General features: G+C 44.9%; 1 protein-coding gene across 1 annotated transcript in view; it reads left to right on the top strand.

Annotated features, from left to right (window-relative positions):
* Nucleotides 1-18,007, top strand: part of ATP10B (ATPase phospholipid transporting 10B (putative)) — a 144,653-nt gene that overhangs the window by 11,552 nt on the left and 115,094 nt on the right. The window contains exon 2 of the mRNA XM_075542721.1: nt 9,349-9,553. Within this exon, the coding sequence (XP_075398836.1) occupies nt 9,349-9,553 (205 nt within the window). The remainder of the gene's footprint in view (nt 1-9,348; nt 9,554-18,007) is intronic.

Genomic DNA, 18,007 nt, shown 5'->3' with positions numbered 1-18,007 from the left:
ACTAATACAAATGCTCAAGGACAATAATGCCCTTCGCCTCCCTGCTCATTTGGGACTTCAGTCCTCCCACCACAATCCCCAAGGCTCCGGATACACCTGGTCATCATTGGTATAGTAGATATGATTTGTGTCCACCAATATTTCCTACCAAACCTGTACTCTGAGTCTCCTGCTCCTGTGCTCTCAGCTATCCTGTTACGGTGCTTTCCTGAGTCCTCCAAGCCTAGAGCCGCCCTACATCCCAAGTCTCATTGTGTTCTCTAGCTGACAGAAGTACACAGAGGACAATGACCCGTGCGGTGGGAGAACACAGGATACTCATTGCCTTTTGCTCAGGGCTGTGCTGTATTTAAGGCAACCCCTCTGCTTCCGTCCCACATCCTGAGATCAGGCTGGGAACTGATTGTGTTCGGTCCTTTCTCCCTATTTGAAGTTCCTTCTTCATCTGGCCAGGATCCTTCTTCAGCCAAGCAAACTCCTCCCCTCGTTCCTGTTGCTCATGTCCACAGTGCACAGTCTCCACATGCAGTGATCCTGTTTGGCCAAGTTATAATAACTCTCACGATGATAATACCTGCCGTCAAGTCCACGTTAAAGAGGCTGTGAAACACATTCCATCCGCTCTCTCGTTAACTCGCACTACAACCAGTAGACTACATTTCATTTGCTCTGTTTGACAGATGGTAAAACTGAGGGTCCAAGACAGTAGGCCATGTGTTCAAGTGCATAGACAAGAGAGGTTCAAGCTTCAGATCTAGTTCATCTGACCCCAAAGCCTGTTTGACACTGACTCTGGCTCGCTGCAAAAATAAACAAGCCAGGTGCCATTGCGTTGGTTCACGGCGACCTGCGGAGAGGCCTGGTAGAACTCCGCTCCATAGTTTTCAAAGGCTGATTTCTCAGAAGTAGGTTATGAGGTCATTCTTTCCGGGACTCCAGCCTCTGCTTTGTTGCTCATCCCAGGGAATTCCCCTTCTCTGAGACACGGCTTCTTCACCTGATATTGAAGGTCAAATCCCCTGCAGCTCAGATGCAAAGGAAAGGGTGTTTGCTGGGGCAACCAGGCTCCAGAGCCCTCGGTTAGCAATCTCATGGACTTAAGAAAAGGTTTGGATTTTTTAAAGTCACACATGTTCTCTTGGTCTCATGTGCCTGGACCCAAACCAAGAAACCTAATCCTGAGCTTCAAATGGATGTCCCACTAGCATGAACAATAACCAACAAAATCCCTACTGCCTGCTGAGCTGAGCGGGGTTAGCGCTTATTAGGGCAGCATCAGCATCAGCATCCGAAAAGAAGCTTATTGAGGCGCTTTACTGAGCTCCGCCTACGCAGTCTGGGGCTCAGTTCTTGATACAACCAAATAAGCCTCTGAGCCAAGTGCAAATAGTACCTTCCACGGGTAGACGCAGAAGCCATTTGAGTGGTTAGGTTACTTGTCCAAATCCACCGAGGTAAAATTGGGATTCGACTCTGCTCTTAAATCCCATCTGCAATCATTCTTCCTGCCGTCCCCTGCCCCTCTTAGAACCTTTGTGCTGAAATCCAAGTTCTTGACAAGCAGAGCTTCAAGCACCCTCTGCTTCTCCATTGGCCCCTTCACCTGCTTCCCCGTGGCACCGAGTTGGTTACAAACATCTCTGGCTGTTTATTTACCTCTCAATAAGCCCTATCTCCTCTCAGAAAGCCGTTTAGCACTGCACCACTTAATTGCTCCTCCTGGCAGAATCTGCCAGATGGAGTCTTAGCCCCGAGCCACGTTGATTTGTCTTATTTTTAAATGACAGTGAGCATCACACGGCACTAAAATAAGTCAGTTCCCAGGTGTGGGCTGGCTGAATAGCGCGTGCACGTGCCCACCTGGGGCAGCTGTTCCGAAAGCGCAGGATTAATGGGAGAAGGACTTCCACACGTGGCTCCTGGCCAGCTGCTGGCAGCATCTTGGTGTCACGCAATAGCAGAAGCACGCCACTTTTCCGCTTCCACTGGGTTAGACCACACGTTGTCTCCCCAGCTGGGCCCCTCCACAGCTGGGCTCCTGACAGATGAGGAGACAAAGTAGGCCCCAGAGGATCAAGGATCAGCACAGAGTGGCCCCTGCAGGAAGGAAGTGTCCCTCATGTCATATTCAGTTATCCTTCAAGTTCCAAAATATTTGTCTCAGATCCCATAGCCTAACTATGCCTGGGTTGCTATACACAGTCTTCAAATTGTTCTTCTTGTTGTCATCAGCTGCCCTCCAGTGGGTTCCAGCTCAGTCCCAGCATGAACATTGCGGCCCGGTGTGGTCTTTTGGCTCTTCCGAATGATGGGGTCCATTGTTGTGGCTGATACATCGAGCCATCTCTTTGAGGGTGTCCCTGGTGTTTGCTTACCCACCACTTCACTCACCATCATGTCGGTTTCGGGAGGTGGTGCTTCCTGATAGTGTGTCCAGATATGTGAGCTAAAGGATCACTGTCCTTGATAGTATAGAGTAGGGTGGTCACGTTCCAGTTACGTTACTAAACCATGCCACACACACACACCAAAAAACTGACACTACAAAATCATATCAATCCCATAGCTTAGTTTCTTTGGGCAAACCTTCCTGGAGAGACATACAGGAGCCTCTGTGTGAGAAGCTCCACACCAGGGTTGGGTGAGCTCTGTCTTGGGAAGAATAGACCTACCACTGTGACTGGGGTTGTTCCTTCGCCATGACATAGGAGAGACCAGACCCTAGAGAAGGATATCGTGCTTGATAAAACAGAAGGGCAGTGAAAAAGAGGGAGACCTTCAACAAGACCCAGTGGCCGCAACAACAGACTCAGGCCTAGGAACAATTGTGAGGTTGGCACAGGACCATAGTGTTTAATTCTGTTGTGCAGAGGGTTGCTATGGGTCGGAACCAACTTGATGACACCTCAATCATATAGAAAATTTCTTCTAAGATAAGTAATGGCAATGTCCACCAGTACAGCTAATATCTCCCAGGATCCAAGGACAGAGGCTGGTATGACTTCAGCTTCTTGTGTGGCTGCAATGACCGTGTGATGTCCATGACTGTGATGAGAATTGACAAGACACCACTTTAGCCAACAGGGACTGGAGTGGCTTTTCATTTTAAACTTGTGTAGCATCGACACATCTCCATAACTCTCCATCTGGGTTAGCTTAGTGCCCTATATCCTGTAATAAGCTGTAGAGTCCTTTAGTAGAGAAAAAAAAGTGATTGGTTTAATGGTTATGATTAGATGTGTGCTTTATATGTTTATGTAAGCAGCAATATCAACCCTTCTGTGAGGGGATGACCAATTGTCTACAGATGGGCTTTGGGTCTCCATTCTGACCCACCTCATTCACATCAAAATTGTTTGGGGTTTTCTGATACCTGATCCTATCGACACCTTGTGATCATACAGGTTGGCGTGCTTCTTCCATGTGGTCTTTATTGCTTCCCTTCTAGAAGGTCACTTGTTTAACTTCAAGCCTTTAAGACCCCAGATGCTATTGTTTGTGATAGTCAGGCACCATCAGCTTTCTTCATCACATTTGCTTATGCACCCGTTTTGACTTCAGCAATCCTGTCAGGAAGGTGAGCATCATGAATGCCAGGTTGTTAGAACAAAGTACACTTGCTGTGAGGGAGGACTTGAGTAGAGGCCCAATGTCTGTCTGCTACCTTAATATTTAACCTGTAAATATATGTACATAGACCTATATCACTATCGTTATATATTAATATATTTACATATGTGCATATCTATGTTTATACCTCTATAAATGTCTTTTGCCTCCTAGTTCTTTCCTCTCTTCCTTTTATGCTCCCCCTGTCCCATTATCATGTTCAACTTTCATTCAGCCCTCTGTACTTCCTCTCAGCTACATTGCACTGAATCAAACCCAACCAGGCATTCTATACCCTCCTCGCCATGGATTTTAGATCTTTCATTGTTCCCTTGTCCCTAAGTTTGTAGTCTGCCCCTCAATTTCCCCCCACTTCCTCCTCTCTCCTGCCCTCCCCCCGGAGCTATTGATCCTGTTGTTTTCTCCTTGTAATTGTTTCGTACACAGATAGACATGGGGCGGGGGGGGGGGGGGGCGGGAGAAATAGCCTACGACTAGTTCCAGGTCTGTCTGCTGACCCTCCTGAATGGTTTCAGATCAGGTCTGATGCAATGCCAAACCTGCCCCAAGAACCCGGAGTCGATTTCCAGAATTCCTCGGGGACTTTGTTGCTTTGCTCCCCTTGCTGCTCTATTGTGTTTCCTTCATGTTACGCCCTGATGTGTGTGTGGTGGCGCATGGAGCGGGGGTGGGGGGTGGGGGGGGACATGGATCAGACCAGGCACAATTCCCATATCCGCACTCCCACCGTAATGCTGTGGGTGAGTACGGGATGTCATATCTCGTGGTGGGGCCAACCCTACGGTCCTCTGTGCATTGGCTGCTCTGAGCAGGAATGTTGTCCTCAAAGCTTAGTAGGCCAGGATACTGTCCACCTTGTCTCTCTCTGTCCCTCTTAGTTTGCTCCCGTGTAGTCTGGGCAGACCTGCCCCCTCCCTGGATTGTATCTTCAGTGCTGTCCTCTGGGGTACATCCTCCTTGGGAGTTGAGTGATGCGGCTGGGAAAGGAGCCAGCCCCACAGACCTGTTATGTCACAGCTTCATGCCAGTATGTTTCCCTCAAGGCTTGGTGCACCAGGTTGAGGTTTGGTCCCTCTCTCCCTTTTCTGTGGAGACATAAACAGTACTCTCTCTGTGGTGGATTAGTGCCCTGTTCCCCCCAATTTCTTCTTCCCTCCACCCTTATTTCCCCCTTTCTTATGTTGGTATGCTGTATGCATCATTGGGCTTGGTATGTCCCCTGCCTGTGTGCCTGTCCCTCAACCCATAAATTATGTATTAAATAGTTCTTCTGTTCCCACTGTATTGAATGGGCATTGAGTTCATCTTGTCCTTGTCCTTTTGTGCTTGGTTAACTTCATGTAGCATAATTTTCTCCAACTCTTTCCATTACACAATGTGTTCATCATTGTATTTTAGGGATGTGTAGTAGTCCTCCACTGTGTGCATATGCCAGAGTTTTCGAATCCAGTCACCTATCAATGAAAATTTAGGTTGTTTCCAGATCTTTTTAATTGTGAATTGCACCACAGTCAACATTGGAGTGCAGATGACTGGTCTATTTCTTACTTATTCTGGGGCTATGCCTAACAGGGGAACTGCTGGGTCATAAGGCAGCTCAATTTCCATCTGCTTTAGACATCACCAGATCGCTTTCCTCAGTGGCTTTACGCATCTCCAAGACCACCAGCAGTGGAAAAGAGTCCCTATCTCGCCACATCCCCTCCAACATTTGTTGCTCTCTGATTTTTTGAACTGGGCTATTATCAGGGGTGTTAGGTGATATCTCATAGTTGTTTTCATATGCATTTCTCTAATGGCTAATGATCATGAACATTTTCTCACGCTTATTTGCCATTTGCCTTTCCTCCCTAGTGAAACTTGTGTTCAGTTCCTTTGCCCACATCGTCAGAGTGCTCTCTGCTTTTTTTCTGGTTGCAGACCCTTAGGGTATTGTATATTTTAGTAATAAGCCCTTTGTCTGGTGTGTCATTGCTAAAGATCTTCTCCCAGTCTGTGGGTTCTCTTGTAAGTCTCTTGGTGAAGTCTTTCAATACACACAGGGGTTTTATCCTTAGTAAATCCCATTTGTCAATTTCTGCTTCTTCTGTGTGTGTCCTTCCCTAATTCTGTTAGCCTATGTATTCCTGTGCCACGGTTCTCAGGTCTGTCCCGATGCTTCATTGATGATCATAATAATCTGGGCTTTACTCTGAGGTCTTTGATCCACCCTGAGTGTGTTCTTGTGCATGGAGTGAGGATCTTGCTTCATTTTTCTGCTTGTAGATATCCATTTTTCCAGCACCGCTTGTTGAAGAGGGCACCCATTTCTCATTTGATGGTTTTGGGGTCCTTATCAAAGATCAGTTGTCTCTATGCTGCTGGTTTCATTTCTGGGTTTTTGTTCTTTTCCAGTGTTCTGTGTATCTGTCATTATAACAGCACCACGCTGTCTTGACCACTGTGGCTGTGTACTATGTTTTAAAGTCAAGTAAAGCGAGTCCTCTGACTTTGTCTTTCTGAGAAATTCTCTGCTAATTCTAGGCTTCTTCCCTCTCCATATGAAGGTAGTAGTCAATTTTTTCCATTTCTTTGAAGAAGGTTGTTGGTATTTGTATGAGTATAGTATTAAACTTAGAGCATTGGGTAGGATTGACATCTATATTATATTGAGTCTTTGAGCACAGGATATTCTTCCACTTGTGAAAGTCACTTTTAGTTTCTTGAATAGAGATCTGTCGTTTTTTCCTTGTATAAATATTTTGCTTTCTTTGTTAAGTATGCCCCTAGGTGCTTTGATGTGTGCTTGGCGATTGTGAAGGACATTGCCTTCTTGATCTCCTCTTCCATGGTCTTATCGGATGCGTATAGAAATACAATCGACTTCTGTTTTTTTATCTCATATCCTGCCACTCTTCCATATTCCTCCACTGCTGCCTGCACTCCCCTTGTGGAGCTGGGAGTGTTTTCGATGTATAGAATCGTGTCTTCCTCCCCACAGAAGAATGCCTCTAAAGAGCTCTTTTTAAAAAACATTCTCTCAAAAGTAAAAAGGGAGGTGGTGGGGGTAGGAGTGGCAATAGAGAAAGCCATTCCTTTCTTCACCCTTTGAAATTCCTTTGTCCACAGAAAGAATAGACCGTTCTGATTTCTTTGGCAACATTATACATGCGCATTTGCCAGGGGCTCCCAGGGCTGCTTGGAAGGAAAGAGTGAATCTTTCCCTGAGGCCACAGAGAGATCATTATAGAAGGAGCAACCCTGGTAGAGAAGTAAACACATTAAAATATAAACAAACAAACTAAAATCTTTGCAAAATGACATCGGACAAAGTTAAAGGATGGAATGAGTTGGTAGAAAATACTACAGGTACGTTGGCCCCTGACCTCAAAAAAATGAAAAATGAAAAAATACTCATTTGTGGCCTCAATAGTACCTTTGAAGCTCTTAGCCACAGTCAAAGCAGTAGCTGCTGCCTTGCACACCATCAGTCGTAGAAATTCCTCCGCAGAACTCCGTGACTGTTCCTGGTGTTAATGTCCTTCTTCATTTCAGAAACTTTGATCAGATCTAAACCCTATTCTTCTTTTGAGGTAGGCAGCTGTTCCTCAATTCTAATGCCCCTGATATGGATTTTTTTCTTGGCCTTCCAAAAGAAAAGAAGCACTTGCAATGCACATTCTCAGTAGAACCCTGGTAGCCCAGTGATTACACATAGGACTGCTAACGACAAAGTCAGCAGTTTGAAACCACCAGCCAGCGAGAAAGACAAGGTTTTCTAGTCCTGTCAATAGTTACAGTCTTGGAAACCCACAGGGACCGTTCTACCCTGTCCTACAGGATCACAATGAGGCAGCATCAACTTGATGGCAGTGAGTTTGGGTTGGGGATTTTGGGGTGTGTTTAGGGAAGGAGTCCTCTGTGGAATCTCTGCTGGTGAGAAAAATAAAGTTTTGAGAGTTCTGTGGTTCTGCATTCCCCAGAAGCAGAAGGCCCAAGGGGACCAAATCCTTGATCCTTTTCGGGAATTTTTGTGAAACTGAAGAAGAAAAACAGAATTCTAGTCACGTCTCATGCTCTGTGGAAGAGTGGACTTGTCATGCCGGGGCAGCGTGACAGTTGTTCAGAATGCAACAGAAACAGCAGCAAGGACACGCCCACGGGGACTCGGCATCAGTGGAGAAAAACAGCAAAGGAGGGACTGCCCTCCAAGCCCGGGCTGCACTCAGAGGCCACCAGCTCAGTGAATCAAGCCCAAGGTGCACTCCTGGTTGGGTTTCATCTCCCACTCCCAGAGGGGCATTTCCAACCGCTGCCTTAGATGGAACAGCCCACACCGCCAGGGGTCGAACTTGTAACTGTGTTGCACAGTGAAAATGCGAGGACACCTGGAAAGTTAGCTGAACTTGGAGAGTTCAAAAGACTTCATGAGACACATGAATGTCTTAAAATATTTAGACTAGTGGAAGGCAGAATAGATCAGATATTCTGAAGAGAGAAGAACCGGTTAGATATTCAGCAAAGCCGAAAGGAGGCTTTCTGAAAGGACAGTTCTTTGAAAATATCTTGGGAAGAACTGGGTTCTTTTGCTAGAGTTGAAAACACTGTACTGTGACATCTCAGAGGAGAGGTGGGGCATGTTTGGGGGGGAAAGTCAATTGGAAGAGTGTAAACAGTGGGCTTTGGAATCAGGGTCCGTCTGACCTGAGCTCTGCTTTTGTGAGACCTTGGGAATGTTTGTGCATCTGTGAAATGGGCGTGTTCCTATCTGCTCCACTGAGGTATATGCAGGTAAATGGCATATTAACTAGCAGTAATGATTGGCATATTAGAAATTCTGCCACTGTTATTATTTGAGCCAACCAAATCAGGTAGTAAGAGAAACTCAATATTTTTCTCCAGTTTCTTCATTTCTTTGGTTCTACAGCTACCGTGGATCATAAGTCCTCAAAATCCCCATCATTTTCTTTCTCTATTCCTAAATTGCCCAGAGTTTTCTATTTCAGCATAGCTTCAGATCTCAATAGCCAATGGCCAGGATCCTCACCTTTCCCACCACCACTTCCTCATGACAGTGGCAAGCAAACATTTCTATACCCCGCTTCCTCACAACCCCATTTTCTAGGGTTACAACTTGCTTTTTGATGAAGTACGTATACTGAGCGTACTACAGGAGCCCTGGTGGCACAGTGGGTTATTCATAGACCTCCTAACTGCAAAACCGGCAGTTCGAACCCACCAGAAGCTCCTTAGAAGAAAGATTTACAATCGCAGAAACCTACAAGGACAGTTCTACTCTGACCTTTAGGGTCACTGTGAATCAGAAGTGACTCAATGGCCATGAGTGTAGTTGTGGTTTTAGAAGGGTGCTATGTTAATTAATATAACAGAGTACCTAGATTGTGCAAATGATTACAGGTTCAAGTCCACACAGAGACACCAAAAAGACCTGATGTTCTACTTTCAAAATCTCAGCCCATGAAAACCCTGAGTCACAGCAGTTGGATCCTATTGTACATGGGGTAGCCATGGCTCCACAGTAGCTTTCAACAAGAGCAGATCGTGTTTGATTCCCTATAGAGATTCTTATTGTGATGGCCATTTGGGGCAAGGGAAGTTACAGAGGATTCTCCTGACAGGCTGACTTGGAAGATATTTAGCTGTGGGTGGACCCTTCTCCAGTTTGCCCATTGATCTTCTGAGGAATCTTAAGGATGACCCATCTTTCTCCCACCCAAGAACAGAGCAGAGCTACGTGCAGAAGCGGTGGAAGGATGTGCATGTAGGAGACTTCATCCAGATGCGATGCAACGAGATCATCCCTGCAGACATCCTGCTCCTCTATTCCTCTGACCCCAGTGGGATCTGCCACTTGGAAACCGCTAACTTGGATGGAGAGACGAACCTCAAACAAAGGCGTGTTGTGAAGGGCTTTTCCCAGCAGGTAAGCCCCTTCCTAAAATCCTCAAAGGTGAGAACAAAGGGAAATTGATCTTACACAAGGGGCTAAAAGAGAAAGTAACAAATATAGTTAATTTTCCCACCAGTCCATTGCAATTAGTATTATCCCTGTGTTATAGATCAGAAAACTGAGGCTAAGAAACGCGAAGTTGCTAAAAAGCCTCAGAGCTCCTAAACGGGCCTTGGTCTCTGAGTTCTCTCCTCCGCTGTCCTTGCCATGTTCTCCAGGGGGGTTTGCAAAAGAACAGGACAGGACCTGGGCAGAGTTCAGAACGTCTTGCTAGCCCAGCAGTAACCATCGATTTCTGGGCTCTGAGCTCTGTGACTACCCTCTTGAGCAACCACTTTCAAATATTTGACCATAACTCACAATAAAGCCAGACCAAACTCACGATGCCAATTCACAGTGACCCTACAGGATGAAACAGAGCTGCCCGCATGTGCTTCCAAGACTAAGTCTTTGTGGGAACAGAAAGCCTCATCTTTCTGTCTCAGAGCAGTTAGTGGTTTCGAATTGATGACCCTGTAGCTAGTAGCCCACCTTGTAACCCACTACACTATCTAGGTTCCTGAACTCACAATAAGAAATACATAATGCACACACACATGCCTTTAATAATTGTGCAATTGTGTTGAAGCTTTCGCCTTATTACATACAAAGCACTCTTAGACTTTCTATTCTGTTCTATTTCGTGTTTTTATTTGTTTGTTTTAAAGTTCTGGGAATGCTGAAACTCATGTTTGGCTATAAGTCTCCTCCTTTAAATGCCCTGTCTTCATCGCCATCTGAAATCTTTTATATTTTAATGTGGCTTGAGTTTCACTTTTCTTTCTGTCTGTGGAACAGTTGCTGAGCAGTTTCTTGTATATTCATGAGTCTTTGGGATTTGACCAGAATGAAGAGTCAAGTGAAAAGGTCACTCCACTCCAGTGCTGTAGACCAGCCAATTGAATAACATCTCTCAGACTCCAGCCCGGAAGTCTTGCAGAGTAATTGGCAAACTTATTTGTGTTGTTTTAATATATAAGTTCGTATGTGATGGGAAGGAGATTGATTTGATCTTGAAGGTTTCCAGGTTACTCTCTTCTGTTTCAGCTCCTGATGCTTCCCTCTCAGCTAACTCAAGTGCTTGCTTCTCATTATTTCTATAATGGCCACAAATTTTTACTGAAACATTACTAAGGGTTTTTCCATAATTATTTCATTTCGCCTCACAGCACCCAGTGAGGCAGATACTTTTATTGTCCCCATTTTACATGAAGGAAAACTGAGGAAATGAGACATTCGGTAATTTTCCCAAGGCCACAGCGGCAGGAAGTGTTGGAGCTAAGATTTGAAGCCCCTTTTTCCAGCTTCTTGGCCCTTAAAGTCTATAGTATTTCATCTTCCCTGCCCCTTTTTCACTCAACAGCCCGAACCTGCACCTGACCTTCTCCTGCTCAGTGTTCTTTCCACAGGCAGGGCAGGAGGAATAAAAGTGAGTGTTGGCTGCCTCAGGGGAGGAGGGATTTGGCTGCTTTCTGTCACTTTACAGCTCCGTTGTGTCCTCAGAGCAGAAAGGCTTCGGAACATGAATACAGCTCGCCTCTGTCTAACTCTGCCCAGTAGCATTTCCCAAACAGGTTGCACAAAGACATTAGTGAAAGTTGCACAATATTTCAGATGATGGTTGGTTTCAAGTTGTCAAATGTGGCTACTGCCAAGCATCTTGGATACTGTAATAAGTCCGTGTACATTGTGAGTTCCAAAGGAGTGGAGCGGAAGGTATAAGTATTTCACAACATTTAATCACCGGTTAGTGGTGGCCAGCAAGCCCATCCCAATTCATTGGGACCCATGAGTGTCAGAGCAGGACTGCGCCACAACGGACTTTCAGCAGCTAATTTTTAAAAAGTAGTTCACCAAGCCTTTCTTCAGAGGCACCTCTGGAAGGACTGGAATGTCCAACCTTGGTGTTTGTACCTCTCATGGACATCAGACTTAACCACAGAACGCTTGTATTCCAAGGAATGACTGTCACAGTGAATGGGACCATCTCCCCTTGGAATTTGTTGCAAATACATGACAAGGGTTGAAGATGCCATCATAGTCACACAGGAAGCTTCAAAAATGAGCATTCTTCCCTTCCACTGCCATCACCAGATTATGATTCACTACACTGAGTAGACGCCTAGATGTGCATATTTTGAAAATTGTTCAGAAAAATGATCCTGATATGAATCTAAACTCCTTGAGAATCAGTACTGTCTATAAGTACTTCTAAAAAGGATGTTTGTCCTAACAATACTGAGGACAAAACTACCGTCTATGGAGAGAAATTCCAACTGCACTAAAAACATTGGTAAATAAATAAATACAAGACTCCAGAAATGGACAGAATAATAAATGAAATGTTTCGACAAATGTAGGCAGCTCTTCTTTACAGCCTGTGATATATAGATGACATACCTTGCTTGCTGAAAATGAGGAGGACTTGAAGGAGTCGGGGAGGAGAATCGGGCATTGTAGTCTTCAGTATGGATTACAATTCAATGAACAGAAAGCCAGATGCTGGACCCATAGGCAGCATCAGGATAAAGAGAGGAAAGATCTAACTTGTCTTGGATTTCTGCTTGCTTAGGTCCATAGTCAATGTCCTGGAGGCAGCAGTCAAGAGACCAAACGACACGTGGCCTTGGGTAAAGCTGCTGCATAAGACCTCTTTAAAATATTGAAGAGCAGGGATGTGAATAAGATATGCCTGCCCCAAGACCTGATATTTTCGATAGCCTTATTTGCATATGAAACTTGGACATTGAATAAGAAAGAAGGAAGAAAAATTCATGCATTTGAATTATGGTGCGGGTGAGCACAATTGAAAGTGCCATGGACTGCCAGAGGAACAAACAGATCTGTCTGGGGAGAAATACAGCCAGGAGGTGTCTGAGAACTGAGGAAGACAAGGCTTTGTCTCATGTACTTTAGGCCTGTTATCAGGCGAGACCAGTCCCCAGAAAGGGCAGTCCGGTTGATCAGTGATAAAGGGAAGCCCCTCAACAAGCCAGATTGGCCCAGTGGCTGCAGCCCTGGGCTCAGACACGAGAAATGTGAAGATGGTGCATGACTGGGTGCTGTTTCATTCAATATCACATGGAGCTGCTGCAAGTCAAAATCCAAGGATACTTCACAGCAACTGCAGTAGCAGCACAGTGGGTCTCTCCATTCAGTGCCTTTGCATGAATTAGCTCATCCATCCCTGTAACACTCCCCCTGGGAAGTGGCCGATAGTGCTGCCTCCATTTCACAGAGATCTCTGAGCCATAGCAAAGGCAGATCTTACCAAGAGACCCAGAGACGATTTTGAACATCCACAAAACTGGGTTGTTTGAAAATTGAATGTTTTATGCATTGCTGATTTTCATAAGTGTACTTACCCCCCCAGCCCCCCGCCGAGCCCTTGTTTTTCTTAAGCTCTTCATCTTACTAAAAGGTTTTGACTAACCACGGAAATTTTGAGAGAATGCACGCATTCAACCAAGCCCACTCCCACCATCTTTTAGAGAACACGAGATCGTTGTGTCCTGTAAATTCCATGTCAATAAGACATACTGGTGCAGCTCTGTGAGATCAGCATTTTATAAGACTAAGTCTAGAAAACTTTTTTTTAATATTGGGGGGGGGCTCCTAAAACTCATAGCAATCCATACATCAATTGTATCAAGCACATTGTACATACATTGCCATCATAATTTTCAAAACATTTTTTTCTACTTGAGTCCTTGGAATCAGCTCCTCATGTTTGCCCTCCTTCACCCATCCTCTCACCCTTGTGACCCCTTGATAAATTATAAATTATTAATTTTCATATCTTACATCATCTGTCTCTCTTCACCCACATTTCTGTTGTTTGTCTGCCTGGGGGGAGGGGTTAATACATTGATCACTGTGATACTGTGATTGGTTTCCCATTTCTCCCCTTCTCCCCCTACCTTCCCCGCCCTCATGATATCGTTACTCCCATTATTGTTCCTGAGGGGTTTATCTGTCCTGAATTTTGTGTGTCGAGAGTGCTTATCTGTACCAGTGTACATGCTCGAGGCTAGCCAGATTTGTTGAGTCGAACTAGGGTCAGGATAGTGAGTGGTAAGGAAGCATTAAAGAACAAAGGGATGTTTTGGGTTTGTCAGTGCTGCACTGCACCCTGGCTAGCTGATTCCTTGTGACCCTTCTGTGAGGGAATGTCCAATTGTCTACAGATGGACTTTGGGTTTCCACTCTGATCCCCCTGTTTACATCAATATGATTGTTTGTTTTGGGTCTTCTCATGCCTGATACCTGATCCTGTCAACACCTCGTGATCACACAGGCTGGTGTTCTCTTCCATGTGGGGTTTGTTGATTCCCTGCTAGATGGCCACTTGTTTGACTTCAAACATTTAAAACCCCAAATGCTGTATCTTCTAATAGCCAGGCACCATCACCTTGTCTAGAAAACTCTTATCCAAACACATCCCACTGTTCTCAAGTGGGCTCCACCTCACAGTGGCCTGCATAGGCTTCCCGCGGTGTTGTAAACCTTGACAGGAGTAGGCAGCCTCGTCTTACTCCTGAGAAGTGACTGGTGGGTTTGAATTGCGATCCCTTCATTAGCAGCCCAGCCTTACCTGATAGCACCGCCAGGGCTCTTTATCCCCGAAGATGCTCACTGCCATCGAGGGGATCCTGGCTCATAGTGACCCTGTAGGACAGGGAGAATTGCCCCTGTGAGTTTCCGAGACTGTCACTCTTTATTTCCCCACAGTTTTATTGGCATATAATTCACATATCATACAATTCAACACTTCAGCCATATCAAGAAGAGTTGTATAATCACAATCAGTTTAAGAACATTTTGTTCATTCTTGTACTTATTGTTAATGGGTCCTCCTTTCCCCTCAGCCTCCCCTGTCATGCCCCTAAGAGCAGTTATTGACAGACAAGGTAACCATTTATGGGAGTAGAATGACTTCTTTTCTCCCGAGGAGGGGCTGATGGTTTCAAATTGCTGACCTTGTAGAGAGCGGCCCAATGCACAACCACTATACCACTGTGTTCTTTAAAAACAGGGTCCGTGATCAAGTCATTCAGCACACCTGTGCCCAGCAGTCCTCTCTTGAAAGTGCACTGACATATTACGTTTCTGAAAAGGCCTGTAGTCTATAAACCAGCTAAACTTTGCTTAACCCTGGGTTTACCAAACTCAGTATCAGAACCATTTTTCAGGGCAAACACCTAACATTCCTGAAGAAGATACTTGGGATACATGAACCTGGATTTCAGAGCAGGCATGTTCACAACAGGTGAGGAGGGACGGTCTGGTTGCAAATGGGATTAGAAGCACAAAGGTGTTTGCAAAGGATCTTCCACCTGTCAAGGAGTCTGTGGATAGTACAAAGATGAATGCTTTCAACCGCGAGTTTAGAGGACAGAGTCTGTCTAGAGGTGCCTTCGAAGAAAAGCCTGGCCACGAACCACGAAAAACCCTGCGTAGTGCAGTGCCGTTATGACACCCACGGAGTCCTGTGAGCCAAGCTGATGTAACGGTGACCTGTTCCTGGTTCTTCTCGCCACCCTGCAGATCATTCTCAATATGGTCCAAGAGCTTCTTTCAGAACCTTTGCTCAGAATTCACCTTTCTCCTGCCACCCAATTAGAGTTGGTATCATGATGGGCTGTCTTTGTTTGTTGTTGTTGTTGTTTCTGAAAGTCATGTTTTATTATATTTCATTGGGTTGGGGTGAGGTTTACAGAGCAATCATCAGCTTTACATTCAACAATTCAAATACACTTTGTTTGGGCTCATTCGTTCCAATCCCTTAATGTGCCATCCCTTATCCCACTCCTCCCTATGTTTCCTGTTCCCAACCTCCTGTACTTCCTAACCCTCTGAATGTCGTCCTTGGGTAATGCTTCCCTTTTAGTCCTTAATGGCTCGTTATTCTAACACATGCGTGAGTGTGGCTGTCATGGTGTGGCGGGGTGACTAGGGCTCATAGTCTTAAGGGTTCCACCAGTCTCTAGCCAATCAGGAAGCCTGCTCTCTTTTATAATTTTGGGTTCTGTTCCACATTTTTCTCCACTTTGAGGAAGTGAATCATGAATCCTGGGAGTTATCATCGTTCACAAAAACAATATTAGATATCCTATTTCAGTGAATAGTGACTAGAATCTAAAAGCTTATGAGCAGACACCTAAGGTGCAACTGTTGGTCTCTCCTTGCAGAAGAAAAAAAGAGTGATGGAAATCAAAAGACAGATGAAAGCAATCAGTCACAACCTTGAGGCCAGGACAACTAGATGGTACCCAGCTCCCACTGCCAACTGCTCTGAAAAGAATCCCATGGTATAGCTTCACAGAATCCACAAGATTATCAGGCTGTTTTTGAAATATTTATTTATATATCCAGTTACTGTAAAAGTGTGTGAGGGAGAAGGGGAAGGTGTATAAATTACAGATTATGCCAAGCTGTACCCAGCAGATAAGCAGGTTTATCTTACAGAATGAAATCATACATTTTTTTCTTTTTGGTGATACTCAGATACATAAAATCTCTTAATTAACAGGGTTTTTCTAGATGTCCACTAAGGATTTAACAAATGAAAACAAATATACCATTCATTTTGGTAAGTGGACCAGCAATTTACCAAAAGGGGGACTGAAGCCAAAGACTCAGACATGAATTTTTCCAATTAGTATTTCAAATTGTTCCTGATTGTTAGTAATGCAAATTGTTGAAGCCTAAGTCTTACCAAAGACAGTGTCAGAACATTTCCCAGAGCCAACCAGGGGCTTTAACACCAAGTGTGTGATCCATGGACCAGGGACTTCCACATCACCTGAGAGCTTGTCAGAAATGCAGAATCTCAGGCCCCACCCCAGATCCACTGAAGCAGAATCTCCCTCTGACAAGATCCCCAGGCAATTCGTGTGTGTGCACATTACAGTTTGAGAAGCGCTGGCCTGAGGCATCGTTGAGGAATGCAACAATCATGTATCTCTATTGCCCAAGTTAGGGAGGCTTAATTGAATAAACAAGTACGCACAATTATTGAGGTTCCCTTTTAACTACCTTTCACCCCACTGATGGTTAGTGCTTTGAAGCTATTTGTTCAATTAGGAGCAGCCCGGATTCTCACACAGCGAAAGAGAATGCTGCTGTTGACTTATTTAGACAAGGGGGCACTTGGAGCATGAGCATTGGGGCGGGAGAGGCAGTTGTTCAGGACTGAATTGTTGTCTGTGTTTTCCTAACATAAGGGGTTCAAAGACAGGTATGAATCTGAACCCCACTGCCTCAGATCATAATCCCATATCAGAATGGGTTGTTTTTCTATGTTAATGAGACAGGATTAGTAGAGCATGTATCTTAAGTCAACCTCTTTGGAGGTGTAAAGGAAATACAAGTTATGGAGCAGATATAGGGTAAGACAGGTGTGCCAAACACATGGGATCTCCAAGGAAACCGAAGCTGAGGAGACAGGACCTTCCTCCAGCACTAGCACAAAATGAAGCTCTTCTCCTAGAACCATTGCTTTCAATTCAAATTTCTAGTCTCCTAATCTGAGAAAATAAATTGGCTTGTTGAAGCCATCGGCTTGTGATATTTCTATTTCTGATATTTCATCACTAGATAATAAAGCAGTTATTTAAGAGGTCCAAGTAGCACAATTGGGCAGATCAAATCCACCCAGTGGCCCCACAAGAGCGAGACCCGGTGATCTGTTTCTATAAAGAGTACTTGGTCACAGGGGTCGCTGTGAGTCTAAATCAACTTGATAGTGCCTAACGTCAATGACAAGCTTCATCTGCTATTCAGTATTCAATCCACTTCATTAGTCTTTCCTCTGAATCTCAGGGTTCCCGAATCAGCACCCATTTCTGTTTCATTTGATCTCTCACTCTTCTGCCTTAGAGGATCTAGGTAGCAGGTCTGTGTGGTCCGCCCGCCAGCCAATCAGAAGTCCTGACACAGTTTTACCCTATGCTATAGGATCACTCAATAGCAGTGAGTTCCAGGCTTTTGTTTTGTTTTATAAGTATTGTCCATTGGATGGCAGCTTCCCACATTTCAAACGTCCTGTCACTTATTCATCCATTCAACAAGTGGCCATCAAATGGTTCTGATGTGCCAGGTGCTGGACCGTGCTCTGAAAGTCCAGGAGTAAACACAAGAGACACTGGCTGGCACTTTATCTTCTAACAAGGAATTACATAAATCATTTTTAACAAACACACAAATAATGCACGAGTGCTTTTTACAAGTGTAAATGACAGAGAACTCCTCCTTCTCCAGGAATGAGTTGGCATACCAGGCCCAGGCCTTCTAAATTGGCAAATATGACAAGATTCCAAGATTCAATGCATTATCATTCTGAATGAGAAACAGAATACGTGTCCACTTGGGAAAAGAGAAGGCAGA

The sequence above is a fragment of the Tenrec ecaudatus genome, chromosome 2 (genome assembly GCF_050624435.1).
Source record: "Tenrec ecaudatus isolate mTenEca1 chromosome 2, mTenEca1.hap1, whole genome shotgun sequence".
NCBI lineage: Eukaryota > Metazoa > Chordata > Mammalia > Afrosoricida > Tenrecidae > Tenrec > Tenrec ecaudatus.
The sequence above is the reverse complement of the archived record's forward strand: the minus strand, read 5'-3'. Positions and strand labels throughout refer to the sequence as shown.